This window comes from Alligator sinensis, unplaced genomic scaffold (assembly GCF_000455745.1).
Source record: "Alligator sinensis unplaced genomic scaffold, ASM45574v1 scaffold527_1, whole genome shotgun sequence".
Taxonomy (NCBI): domain Eukaryota; kingdom Metazoa; phylum Chordata; order Crocodylia; family Alligatoridae; genus Alligator; species Alligator sinensis.
In genome coordinates, this window is record NW_005841958.1 from 175,763 (window position 1) to 190,671 (window position 14,909).

General features: G+C 41.1%; 1 protein-coding gene across 2 annotated transcripts in view; it reads right to left on the minus strand.

The window, feature by feature from the left end:
* PLPP4 (phospholipid phosphatase 4) overlaps positions 1-3,112 on the minus strand; it is a 70,135-nt gene extending 67,023 nt beyond the window's left edge. The window contains exons 1-2 of one of the 2 annotated variants that reach the window (XM_025200203.1): positions 2,992-3,112; positions 2,715-2,719 (exon numbers count right to left, since the gene is read on the minus strand). In XM_025200203.1, coding sequence (XP_025055988.1) covers positions 2,715-2,719; positions 2,992-3,112 — 126 coding nt within the window. The remainder of the gene's footprint in view (positions 1-2,714; positions 2,720-2,991) is intronic. The other variant, XM_006020537.1, reaches the window with a different exon arrangement.
* Between the last annotated feature and the right edge of the window lie 11,797 nt (positions 3,113-14,909).

Here is a 14,909-nt window from a genome sequence, read left to right on the forward strand (position 1 = left end):
TCCCACTCAGTGAAGAGGGAAGTAACTGGCGCACAATCCCTCTTATCCCTGCTCAGCCATCTCAGGAAACCATCTATAGAAGTATACAGAAAGATAGCCCAGGCGATGATGCGTCTCTTGATGCTTATCTTTGGAGAGCTATTTTCAGGTACTGCGCCTGTCGTATACAGATTCTAGAATGGAATCTGTCTTAACAGATACCTGGTACTTGCTTTATGTAAAGATTTACTGATGTAATGCTTTGTGAAACTGCTAGAGCTGCATTCCCCCAACTTCCTCTGAATTTAGTGAGACCTGAAGGGATTCAGCACTTCACAAGATCAAATATACCTGTCCTTGGAGAAACAAAATGTACAGAAATTCTTCCAGCCCTCTTACTTTGCTTCCGGCCCAAATGTAGATTTGCACTGTCTAATTTGTACCGGGAGCTACAATATTCATGATTATTTTCTTAACTTTCAAAAGTCTCACGGGGCATACCTACACAAGACGTTTACCGTAGAGCTGACTAATTAGCTCCGCAGGAAAGTCTCAGTGTCTATACACGCGGCCCTATTAGGTCACAGTAAACTAATAAATGTGGTTGTAGGATAATACCTAATGCAAGTGCTATCCTACAGCAGTGTCATTTTGTGCGCCGCAATGCACACATAGATGATGACAGGGCTGGCTGGGGCATCAGGGGGCTTCAGTGTGGGGGCTGCCGAATGGCTAGCCCTACGCTGAAGCACCCTCATGCCCCAGCCAGCCCCTCCACAGCACGTTGAACCAGATTGGAGTAGCCCTAGGCTAGCAGGCTGACCCCCCGGATGCTCTGCCTGCCAGGCCTGCTCTGACCTGGCTCAAACTGCTGTGGTCCTGGGTGCACATGTCAACAAGGCACCTGGGAGCAATAAACTCTGGCCTAAACTGCACCAGAGTTTATTCAACAGCATGTGTAGATGTGCCCTTTGTTAATAAATCCAGTACTTCAGAAAAAAATGTTAATGGTTCCTTTTTAGTAAACTGTATCCACTCGTTTCCAAATTGATTTATAGCACTGGTAATAGGAAGAACTTTATATAATGAAAACTAGAAAACAATTAAACGGTTATTTTTTTATATTGAAGAAATAAAATCATGTTGTTTAGAAATGAGTTATAGTTTGTTAATTCAAGGAGCTGTTCACAGATATGAGATAGTCTGAATAAACCAGGACACACAGCGTACATGGTTATTAACTCACTGCTGCTATGAAGTATACTGAATTCTTGTAAGGCAAGGAAAAATAAGGAAGAAATAGTCCGCTTTATACCTCAGCTATGTACCTCCCACTGAATGTCTCCCGTCGGAAGGAGGCAGGATTAATGCATTGCCATATGGGGTTCCCTCACCCTCAACTTGGTTTAAAATGGTTTCACCGCCGCTGCAAAACTGGACACAGTGATTTGCAACTGAGTGAACAAAATATATACAGTTACCTGAGAATTCATGCAGCAAAATACTGTTCAGTGAGTGCATCTACACATTAGCTTTACAGCAGAGCTGGCTAATTACCTCCACAGTAAAGCATCACCGTCTACACATGCACCCATATTAGGGCACAGTAAATTAACTAACTCTGCTGTAGGATAGTAGTGTCAGGGACAAGTACTATCCTACAGCAGAGTAGCTACATGCACCAAAATGCACTTGTAGACAATGACCAGGGCTGGCTGGGGGATGAGGGTGCTACAGTCGGGGGGCTGCCTGCCAGCTAGCCCCATACAGAAGCACCCTCATGTCCCAACTAGCCCCTCCTCCCCACGTTGAGTTGGGTTGGAGCAGCCCCAGGCTGACCCCCAGGACCCTCTGCCAGCTCAGGCTGCACCAACCCAGCTCAACATGCTGTGGTCCCAGGCACATGTCTAAACGCCGTGCCCCAGAGAAATAAATTCTGGCAGGAACTACACCAGAGTTTATCACTACATGCTAACTGCATGCGTAGATGCACCCAGTGTGGGCAAGGTTGGAAGAGTTAGGCACAGAACTATATCCAGCTCTATCCTTTTGTGCTTTTTTTTTTTTTAAATGTCTGCTTTTCATTTAATGAAAACCAGGTATTTGTCACCTCTTCCTGTTGATAAAACTGGTCTTAATTGGTCTTCCTCCTGACTCAATAATAAAAATATCCCAGGAGATTAAATACCTTGGCTTTCAGCCTCTGACTTTATAAGGTCAGGAGATGATAATTGCCTTGTAAACAAGAAGCACCCTCAAGTTGTTAGCTGTATAACAAAAAATATTTATTGACTTTGGCTTTACTGTCCTGCTGGAAAATTGCAGTAATCAAACCACACAGGTTTATTCTGCCTTCCTTCTAAATTCAAGTTGCTCATCTTAAAAACAAAGACCACAAGTGAAGTCCTGGACCCACTGAAGTCAGTGATGAACTACCCTTGATACCAGTAGGCCAGGTTTCAACCTCAGTATCACACTAGCCTTAGGAAAACACCACTCTGATAGGGATGCTACAAAGATTAATGAATTTGTATTAATGTCTTCAATTATAGCAACCAACATATCTTACAATATACCTTCTAAATGTGAGGTGGTGTTAATCTAGTTAACCAGTATGATGGAGTATTCATATGTGTAGGAGCCAACTTTTAGAACTTAGGCACCTTAAAGATTTAAATAGGTGCTGAGTGGGATTTCCAAAATGCCTAGATAACTAACTTTGTCTCACTGCTCACATCTGCTTGTGAATACTTTCTTCAGTTTAAACAGTATTATCAGCATTGTAGCAGCCAGCTATACTGTACGACTGCTGCTGCTCTGCTGCTTTTTAAAACACGGTCTGTATTATTTCTCACATTATAATCTGATGCAGTTTTATGTGATTTTGAGCCTTGTAACTGGAACCCAAAGAGTAGACAAGATTGTTGTGGGTTTTGTCATGTGTTGTCAGATGAAAGCATGTTTAGTTTACAATACATCCAGCTGTCAAATGATCTATTAAATCTCCGGTACTTACAAACATGAGCCGCGTAGGTATGTTGTCTGACTGTACCAAAGGATTTTTATAGAGCCAGATCTCTTCTGGCTGGATAACTCGATGGAATGGATCCAAAAACTCTGTAAAACTAAACATAACAATAAAAAGATATTGTTTTCCATTTTGAAAATATAAATTGATAGGCCTACATTTCAGATCCTGCCAGCCATATCCATTTATTATCTGCCATTTCACATCACTAGGGGTGCACCGATAAAGATTTTTTGGGCCAATACCAAGAGCCGACTATTGATCGGCCATATTGGCCAATACCAATCCAATTGCCAATATGCAGCCAGCAGCTTGGAGAACAGCGTCCAACTGGTAAGTCTATTGGAGGGAAGGAGTGTGGGGGCGCAGGGCAGGGTGAGCGACAGCAGTGCTGAGGGGGGGCTATGGCAAATTTTGGGGAGGCTCTAGCTTCTCTGTAGTCTCCCCTCCCAGTGGCACTGCCACCACCTGTCCTGCCCAAGCACAGCCGGGGGACACACAATGGCAGCCTGCTCCCACCCCATGCATAGATTCAGGGGGCACATGCCCCCTTTACCTCCCCCAGGGGTGCGTGCAGCGGTAGGAGCCACTGCCCCCCACACACCCCTAGGATGAGCTGCCAGCTATGTCCCATGCCCCACCCTAGTCAGGCAGTGCCTACCTCTGCCCCTGGCCCAGGCACAGCCCCACTCCCTCCCTCACTGCAGGTTCCTCGATCTGTCCCCCCCACACCCTTTCCCTCTCCCACACTCCTTCTCCCTCACAGACTTACCAGCCAGACGCTGCTCTCCAAGCTGCTGGGCTGCACTCCTGGCCACGTGCATGCTGCAGCTGTGCACATGCACATGGCATTTATCAGGGACATTATCAGTCACATCAGCCAAAAACAGCCGATTGCTGATAATGTCAATTTTCCTTTTATCAGTGCCGATACAATATGAACCAATGTATCGGTGCACCTCTACACATCACCACATCACTTTTATAGTATTACTATTGTAATAAATATACACTCAGCAAAATCATTCTGAACATGATATTACACTGTTGTAAGAATACAGTAAACTTCATTCAAGAGGAAAAACTACCATGCCATACTTATTTTCTACAATAGAAAGTCATGGATAGTAGACACCGTGTATAAAAGAAGATAAGTGCTAGTTGACTACTTATAGCATCCAGGCTTTCAAGTCCCAGGATCCAGAGTTTGAGATTCAAAACCTAGTGTCCTATGATGAGTAGAGAGATAGAAAGATATAATTCCAGAAATACCTTCCACTGATAGAAAACACAAGATAACTTTTAAAGAACATATTTTTCTAGAAGGTACTGGCTCCCAGCTCTGAGTAGCTATGAAATAGCTGTTTGCTTGGTTTAGTGGCAAACTAAAATACAAACAATCAAACAAACAGAAGAGTGAGAAACATCCAAAACCAAAATATTTCATTGAAGTAAAAAAAAAAAAAAAAATGTTTAATCCGACCTGAATTGCATATTTTTGTTTGCAATTGAGCTGAAGTTCCATTTTTTTCCCCAATAAGTGATTCAGTCACTAAGTGGAAAATTCAATTATTTGCACAGCCAAACCCAGGAAAAAATGTAGATGTAAGAGCTATAACTACGCTTTTGAGTTTTGAGACTTTTGGAAAAGACTGCAGAAGGTGTGGAAATAACCTCAATATGAAAGTTCAAGTCACCCCACATGACTTTGAGGAAGCCAAAGACTGCCAAGTAGTCTCAAGCCTTTTACACCTTGGCTGCAAAAAAAAAAGAGGGGTGCCACAGTCAGAAGTTATTAAAAGCTAAATATAGTGTTGCAATTTTGTTTGCAAAGTTAAGTAAAAAGAATCATGACTTAACCACACTGCAAATACATGTTCAGACATAAATTAAACATCTGTAAAAAGGTACAAAATAATGCAAAGTACAACATATGCAGAAAAAACAAATGCTAAGTAATGTTAACATCCTTTGGTTCTAGTGGGAAAACATAACTCTGAATTTTATGTTTATTATGTGCTCAATATCTTTTTAATCTTCTAAGGACAGAGTAATTTTTGTCTCAGCACGGAACCTACTACTACTATTATTATTTTATTTAGTAATATCATCTTATATCCACATAGCTGGTTAAATATGATTAGGAAAATGTTGCTTCCTTTTAACTGTTCTCTCCTGATTCTATCAAATACGGTCAAGTATTACACTGGAATATAATGAACAAAAAGGAAAGCAATTATCTGAAATGAAGTGAGAATTGATTCAAAATAATCTCTAAGGAAAAAAGGATGGAGAGATAGCAATAAAGAAATAGTAAGAAGAAAAAGACCATCCCAGAAAAATCACTTGTTTGTATAAAAAGAGCTCGCTGCCAATTAAAATTTCATGCCAAGGTAACTAAAGAGACCAATTCACTTCCTTTTGAAGAATCAGTAGTGAGCTGCTTGCTCTGAGAATTCACAGGCTTTCAATTAAATTTCCTATATGACCTATTAAACAATCATGAGAATATACTGATTTCTAGGTTGCCTGACTGTGATTGATGTGCCTTTGTCCAATTTGAAAGTGCAGCCTATTATTATTAATAAGCCAGAATAAGGAAGTTTTAAATGACTATATGTATTAGTGATAGATGCAGGTGCTAAATAAAGAAAAAAGGTTTTTGGACACATTGTATCTGGCATTTGATTTCTTTGCTTGAATAAAGTATAAGAAAGTGTAGCCTTTACTTTGCTGCTGTCAGGTCTTCCTTTCTGTATTTTTAGATGTTTGAGGAAGCATAACATTTGTTAATAGCATTAGAAAAACAAGCATTTTATTCAAGAGTAATAGCCTAATGTAATTCCTTAAGCCATTAACTTCCATTAACTCCTGTGGGCTTTATGTCAGGCCCTTAAGGGGTAATTTTCTAAGAAGCCTTAAGAAAGTTAGATGCTTAAATTCTGTTAAAATTCAATGCGAATTTTGATGCTCCTTTGAAAATCTAAGCTTTAGTGCCTCCTGTCAAAATGCTAAATAAAAATGATCTGATTTTCAGCGGCACTGACATCTTATCACTTTGTCTAACTTCAGTATAATCAAAGGACACTTGTCCTCGGTGTCACCTTTTCCTTGATACGAGGATGACAGTCTTTCAGTAAAGTTGGTCATTGATGCACCCAGAGATGACTGAAGAGGCCCAATCTGAGATCTGCATGTATCCTGGTAATGTCCAGTTATAGATCTTTCCCTTTGTCTTTCTCACCTACTCATCTCCATGATGTAATTTTGCTCAAAATGGCCAATGCTTTGCCATACTTCATACTACTGGGGACAATTCAGTGCTCAAGTCTCCCAAGCATAGATGTTAATTGGGTATTTCTTCAGATTGGCCTTCAAGGTGTCCTTGCATCTCTTCTTTTGTCCATCTCTAAAGCAGTGACCATTGGCGAGCTGGGAATATAGGACCAGTTTCAGAAGTCAGTTGTCAGGCATCCTTATGACGTGTCCTGTCCAATGGAGCTGGTGCCATATAAAAATGGCTTCAATGCCAGTGGGGTTTACTTGAGCCAGAAAACTGGTATTCGTTCTTCTGGCCTTCCAAATAATACGGAGAATTTTCTGAAGACATCAGTGATGGTCACATTTCAAGGCTTTCAGGTGTTGCTTGTCCAGGTTTCACAACCATACAACAGACTAGTGATGACAAAAGCCTAGTAGACAAGATGCTACACATTTTAAAACTAAAGCTATTTGTAGACAGTTGGCTAATTATGGATCTAAGAGGCTAAAATTGAGAGCCTAGGTTGGAAAACTTTGCCCTAAATATTTCTGCCAGCATAAGCCATTCATGACGATTTAATTAACCAAGTTTCTCATGCCGTATCTCAACGCTACCCACAAGCAGTTTAGGAATCCAAATTCCTTTTAACTACCACCACTGTTCTGAGCTCTCCCACATAAGGACCAGGGTTTTTTAGGATATACACAAGGCATTAACCACTTGCCAACATGATTTTAAAAGGAACTGGTGACCTATGACAGTTAGAGTGGAGAAGATAAAACTAGAACTGTGAACAAGAAGCATGGCAGGACAGTGATAGTTGCAAAATCCACTACCCCCTCTAACAATCCACTCCCCCAAATAGTAACAAATCAAGCATCACAGAGGAATGGAGGTTTGTCAGAATACTTACCTGCAAGAAAATAATTTGTCAGATTATTTCTTGTGAATGAATCATATGAAGAATTTACACACTTTTCTTCTGTTCACAAATTTTCCAGGACCAATTAGGAAGTTGCGGAAATGTGTAGCTTAGGGGACTGAGTTCAGGGGATCATTGATTACATACCATATTCCAAGAGTGGGGCAACTTTTGCCTTGTCCTGGATTAGTAATCATATTTGCTCTCTATCTTTCCATCCCATGATTGGTCACTTGGGATTTACACAAGTGCCAAACTCACTCAAGAATGTGGGTCCCACAAAAGACACGTGCCTAAGTCACTTAGGTGCTTTTGAAAATTCTGTCCCTGTTATTTTGAGGTTTAGAGAATTTAAGCATTATAAACAAGAGAAGTCTCTATTCGTGATTCACCTGCAAACTGCTTAGGCGTTTGAGAAATGTACTCATTGATGATACCTGCATTTAATTTGATTAATATAAACTTCCAAGCTATCAAATGCCTCTGCTCTAGTACTTCCTTGACAACTCTGAAAAATGCATTTTAGCATCTTCAACTGGCAGTTACAGAGCCAAAGCTAACACACGCAAAATTAATACAGCAACAATTCAAAAAGAATTGTCCAAATCTTCCTGGGACTTTGAAAAAAGGCTTTGCAAGCTGGCCAGGGGGAAAACTGGGAATGCTTCCAGAATGAAAACATTTGCAAATATTTACTCCTGCTAGGACTGGCAATGGCTCAGCTTGAATATTCCTAGAAATAAAACCTCACTCCCCAAAATGTTTGTGAATCTGGATCAGAACCCACATGATACTGAGTGCTCTCAATTATTATTAGAGGCAACTAGCTTTTTGAAAAGTCATGTCTTTTGTGAAACTGTTGTACTTACCCAGCTGTAATGTTGCCATGTTCAAGGGAGTGATTTCAGCGTGAAGTCAGGTGGATAGCAGGTAAAAAGGGGGGTGGCGAGTGGCAGCAAAAGGCAGGACTCAAGCAAAATGACTAACTCTAAAATGTGGAGGAATACAGGAGAAGAGAAATGGAGGGAGGAAAAAAAGAGAAGAAAATAAGAGCTGGCTGGTGAGATAAGGAAGCGTGGAAAGGCAGGAAAGAGAATACCAAAGAGCAGCAAAGAAAAGCAGTGCTCTCCGGTGTCAATGACAGTGAGACGGGCAGCCAGAAAAATCTTTGCACAAAAAGACATCTGAGATGGCAGAAGGAACGGACAGGAGTTAAGGTAGAGTAATTTAAAACCACTAAACTGAATAAGAAAAATATTCAAATGGAAAGTGGGTGGTACAGAGGATTGGCAATGATAGAAATCATAGAGAAGTAAGGCTGGAAGGGACCTCCATAGATAATCTAGCCCAACCCCTGAGGCAGGATCATCCCTCCTATACAATCCATAATCCAACCTCTTAGTAAAACTGCTGTCAACACTGACACAACACACGACATACCACCCTAATAGGTAAAGCAAAAGGACCATGGCAGCCAATATCCTGCTTCTGTAAAAGGTTGTTAATGTACGCTCAAGAGATCTGAGGCAGAGGGGCCCCCCAGTATAGAGGAAGCTAAGAAATTAAAGAGGCTGCGTAGCGTTTGATAAACTATGTGAAATGAATCTGGTGGTCTTAGTCTAGCAAATGGTAAGTCAAAGGACACCAACCCATCCTATGAAAAGGACACTACCACTTGCCATTCTGTGCTGACAGATGTAACACCTTCCCACACAACAACTGAAAGAGCACAACATTAAGAGAAGCAAACACAGATTCTCTCTCAGCTTCAGAAGCCAAAACAGAAGGAACCTTTTTTGGGAATAATGCCGCCATATGCCAAACTACTGACCTTAGTTGCCTTGACTCCATATTTTGAGATCTAGGGCATTCGTACATGCCACCAAATTGGCCTTTAAAGCATCTTAAATGCCCTTTCGCACCGCTTTAATAGCATTGCTGTTTGTACGTTCGGTGGTGTATTTCACTTTAATGGCGTTGCTGTTTGCACACTTGCTGGTGTAGTCCGCTTTAAATGACTTTGGCATGTAGCAAGATAAAATGTCTCTGAGGTGTTTTAGTTCACTACCTAACAAAGTGCAACAGTGCACGGGACACTGGAAGCTGCTTACTTGGGGCTTGGTGGGCCCCATGCAGCTCAGGGGCTGTAGGACCCAGCAGCAGCCGGTGCAGGCAGGCTCCACTAAAGGAAAAAAAAAGGTTAGCCTGATTTTTTTTCCTCCCTGGAGCCTGCCTGCCTGAGCTGTGTGGTGGCCCAGTGCTTCCCTCCACGGCTGCAGGGGGGCTGGTGCTTCCCTCCGCGGCTGCAGCACCCCCCAAGACTGCCCAGGCCAGGTGCCAGTGGGCAGTTGCCACCTGGGGGGCCCCCACGCAGCTCAGGGACTGCTCAGCCCATTGGCAGCTAGTCCCCCTTCCCCCACCGTTGAAGAGGAAGGTAAGGATTGGGCCCCCACCCTTGTGTACACACCACAGGGGTTTAGTTCAGTTTAATTCTCCCTAAATTGAAGCGGTGTTTTTAAAAGCCCACCGTTTCAATTTAGGGAGAACTAAACTGAATTAAACCCCGTGGCATGTACAAGCAGCCCAAATGTCTGGAAATAGTAGTGTTGCAAACTGATTACAAAGAGGCATCTACATCACAAAAACTATGCCAGCAAAATAGTATTACTTATTAGAAAGGCAAAGACCGTTTATGAGCGCATATAGAATTACCAGTCTAGTAGCATTAATAGTATTAAGAGAAGAAATGATAGGTCTCAAAAGAAAAGTTAAGAATTTGGCCTAACTCAAGGACACACAGCTACCAACAACTAGGTCCTAAGCAGTCATCTTGGAAAACACATGGGGAATTACAAGGGGAATTGCCAGACAGTAACTGGGCTCCTAGAGGGTGAAGATATAAACACAGCAGAAAGGGCACAGAAGGATTTGTCTCTGGGAATTTGAGGAGGCCGGATAAAATATAAGAGATATGTGATCTTGAACCCAGGAAGTACAAGGCTTTATGTTCACATTCTGATAGCCTTTATTTTGTGAAGAGGACTAAACTGAAATGTTCAGATTCCTCCTCTCCTTGGATGCAACCAGTGGCAGTACTTAGTGGCCTTCTAAAAATCTGAGAGAAAAAAATAAAGGAAAAGTAGCCAAAAATGAAGTCATGTGAAAATAAAGATGCTGTTCTGAAGGAACTTTATTACCTATGGATCTTTCATGGCAATTAGCAAGAGCCTACATCTCTGCTTTCAAAAGCACTGCTTCTGGGCAAGTGGGTCTGAATTTGAATTGGCTTTAAATAATCATTCCCTTAATGCCTAACCTAGGTAAGGAGGGAAAGCACCAAAATCATAGGAAACCCTAAATCCTACATAAAACAATAATGAGGCTGGTCAAAAGGCAGGGGAGGAACATAACTTAGATTGATTTCAGTTAAAATAAAACTTATTTGTTCACTTTGTAATAACAATTTGCCTCTCTCTAATGTTATGAAGACCTCTCAGCTTCAGCTGACCTATCTTGCTGGCAAAGACTACCAGAATATTGTTACGATTATTACCTCTATTTCTCGGAATACCTTTACAGCCACCATGGAGTTCACTACTTGAATGTAATAATAAAAGCATTTAAGGCCAATCATTCCTCGTGCACTGCTGTGCAAACTCTGGCCCTGATCCTACATTCAGGGGGGCAAAACAGACAAGACTGAAGTTGATGTAGCTCTACACAGGTTGATTGAATTATGGGGATAAAAGGGACTTACACACACGTACACGTGCCCACGCACAGAAATTCTCACACCACTGTAATGCAACAGTTGATTTGTACAGAGGTCAGGTGCAGACAAATCACAGGATATAGTAACTATGAAGGAATGAAAGTCTTGGCTGGAAATGCCAGGACAAATTCTTACTTCTAAAACAAGTGGCAAGATCTCTAATGTTTTGGCAGAGCAGAAAGGACCTTGTGTTGTTGAACTGTAATAAAGTCTACTTATTTGCAACATAAAGGATGAGTTGACAGAATTTGAACTTGAGGCTCAAATCAATTATCCCTCCCAACTGCACTATATAGCCCCCTACACCCTCCAAACTGGTAATGCAAAAGTTAATGTAACCTGCACACACCTGCCTGTTAAATAACTTATTGTCATGACAAAAATCTACCAACATGCTATCATTTTTTCCATTCGTTTAACACCATGGGAGGAAACAAGTCTTTTCAGCCACTTTGGGAAGCTCTGTAAATAAAGACCAAGTATTAAATGCCTAAGATGGACTGTGGCTGGAACACGAAGCTAACTTAACAGGGCGGATGCAGATAGTTGGGGCAGCAGGTAAGGTGAGATAAGAAATGATGCCTGTGGTTTATCACTGCCATTCTGCTAACCACATGGAAGCAGGAGGAATTCTATTAAACCTGCTCGAACGCCGCTGACCAGTTGTGCTCATGAGATAAGCTGGCTTTGTATTAGCACAAAGGTTATAAGGAGAGAGGCCTGTCTCTAGTTAGATTTTTTTTTCTCGTGCAGTCATTTTGGATATTCGTAATTCCTTAGCTGGAAGAACGAGAAGGAATTATACTTTGGTAGTGCAATGAAATGGCTAAGGCATCGGTATTACTACTGATGGCCCATAATCTCATTACAGGAAAGTTGATACTTATTCATAAATTTAATTCATTAAAATTTGTATTTTGTTAGCAAAAATAGAGCTTAGTTTAAATGACTAGAGCACAGGACTCAGAGTCAAGATCTTGGCTCCTCTGCTGCCGCTGCCACTGATATTCAGTGTACCCTTGAGCAATTACTTAAGGCAACAATGTAAAATCCTGGTGCATAAAACAAAGCATCTCAGTTTGGTTTATGCGCAAGCAGGCTAGCATTCGACTATAAAAGTGGTGGCCTCAACTGCCACATACTGCTGTTTCCCCACAAGTAGAAGGGGCAGATGGTTATATCTATCTTATAACAAGGATGCTGAGAGGACTCAGTAATGTTTCTCAAGTATGCTGGGATTCTCTACTTGAAGATTATTATTATTATAGCCGCTCATGTTATAGCTACACTAAAACAAGTGGGTTAAATAAATATATAGTTTCCACTTGTACTGAAAGGAAATAAAATAGCAGCTGTATCAATAAAAAGGAAGTTTTGTCTCCTTCACTTTAATGACTAAAATGCTGCATTATGTACTTGAAAATATAGTGTTATGCAGTGTGTACCTCTCACTTTTGATTTACAGTCTATAATCCTAATGTGGAGCTTTATTAGCTTTGATTGTCCTGCGCCATTCAGAGTAGTTAATAGTCACCAGAAACACTGTACAAAGATAATTCAGAACCTGTTTTTATTGTTCCAGAAATGAAAAAGCCTGGTGTTTCTATTTGTTCCTGGTAAACCTGTGTTTATGGACTTGTTTTTATTAAGACGGATAGGGATAGCAGCAGAAAACAGCATAAGTCTTACTATATCAGTCCTGAATCAATGCCCAATAGAGCATTGTGAGACTGAGGGAATGGTGTAGGTGGATAGCATTTTTAAGGACCTATATTGTGTGTGAAACCAGGTCTACAAGCAAATACTTCAGGCCATTTCTTTTTAACTCTACCGATTCTGATTTTTTCCACAATTTCTTACCTCTAAATTCTACGCTATGCCTATAGAGCAGTTTCCTTCAACCTCTTCAGATTAGTGACCCATTATATTAATTTTTGTGCCACCTCCTAAATTTATTGTGCAAGTAAGAGTAAAATATGTATTAATGATAACAGTAAGCCTATGCAATTTATTCCTCTGTGTGTTTGATGATGCTGAGAGAGAGTACTTGACTATAAAGTGCAACAGCGTGTGTGGGGAATGAAGGAACAACACTCTCTTTGTCTTAAACCGTTGAATGCTTTGTAACTCTTGTCTGATTGCTTCTTCACGTCTCTCCCAGGGGCCGTGACCTACAGGTTGAGAAACCTGCTCTAAGGGTAAATCTAACTTTCACTGAAGGTAACAGAAACACTTCCGTTGACTTGTGCGGGAGTTGTATCCAAACCATCATGCCTTTCCTGAGCTGGTCTGGAAGTCCTCTCCCTATTTAAGGCTGTTCCTGAAGGCCCTGACAACTCTGGTTTCAATCTAGCAAAGCAATCAAACCTGCGAGTAGTTTCAATAATGGCAATGGAATGACACACGGGCTTAAAATAAAATAAAGCATATGCTTCAGAGTCATCCGTGCCAGAGCGTAGCTGTCAAAACTGAACTCTTACAGCCCCCTGCAACATTCACATCTTTTGTGACAAGAAACTAGCTTAGTTTTTCTAATGGTTGATAAATGCTTGAAATGGGAGGTTTATTTATGACAAGAGAATGGAGGGACCGAAGTACACCCAACTTAATCTTAAGGAGGTGGCAGAATTCAAGGGTATGGAAAGGTGGAGAGAATCCAGGCTGGACACTTCCCTTCATCCTGAGCCTCTCATGTTGCAAGCTTCCCTTCATCTGTCTATGATTTTGTGACAGTGACCATAACTTCCTCTCTACTTGGTAAGCACTCGGTAGACGTAGTGCTATCACTACCTATAGAATAAATAATAGCAAGACTGCTGCTACAATCCTGGCAAAGGAAGTTCCATAGGAGCTCATCTAGCAGACTAGTAGAGATAATGCTTTTAACACCAGTAAATTCTTCCAGCAGCCCCCTGAGACTAGCGATCTTTCCCCATCCCTACAAGGGTTTGTTTATTATTCAGACTTTTACAAAAACCTTAATTTGCAGTCCTCACACTCTCTTGGGTATCCTGAAGGAATAAGCAGTGCTAGCCTTGCAATATTTATACAAAATTAACAAGGTTTCCCCTGTGTGGCACCAAACTTTGCCTGGTGTAAAACATCAAAAATTCAGCATGTTTTTTGCCTAGTAGATGTTTGAAGGAAATCAATGGAATACATCAAATAATTATGAAGTAAATGAGAGGTGAATACCAGGGCAGAAGAGGTCAGGGGAGGTAAAAGCAATTTGTCCTTGCATTAATACAGGAATGTTTAAATGATCAGAAGATAAGAATGTTCCTAGGAATCCTTTTTCCTTCCTTATAATCTTCTCTTTTTAATGCCAAAGACTATCAAAAGCATTTGCTCTTTAGGATGTATATGGCCTTAAATAAATTGGTAGCAGTTGATGCCAAAGACTATTTTGGTGCTTTAAATTAGAGACTGCAGTGCTAAATTTCATCAGTGTAACCCCACCACAAATTAGATCTTGACATTTACAAAATGCCATTTGGATTACAATTGATTCAAATAAGGTTTTCTTTTTCCATTACGGTTGCCATGTCTCCTAAATATACTTCCTCTAGAGATCCCAGCACAAGTTGGACTAGGGCTGGAAATCACCAGGATTTGGGGCAGTCTTATCAACAGATTTTCCAAATTAACCTTATTCCTCAACTCATTTATCAGGTGTATGTTTCTGGATGGAGTCCCTTCTGTACTACAGTGGCAATTCTTCCACGTTTTGGCTTTCTGGACTCGCATTTCACTGAGTAGCCCAATAGGATGAGCTGTATTAGCACTGGACAAGCACTGACATTGCAGTAATGCCACCCAAGAGGACTCTCTATCCAGGAGATGTGAATGATAGTGGCTTTGTTAATCACTAATCCAATCACCATTTATCATGTACATCTAGCTACTGGCCCCTCGACTGCCATGATCTCCAGGGCTCTTCTTGTTT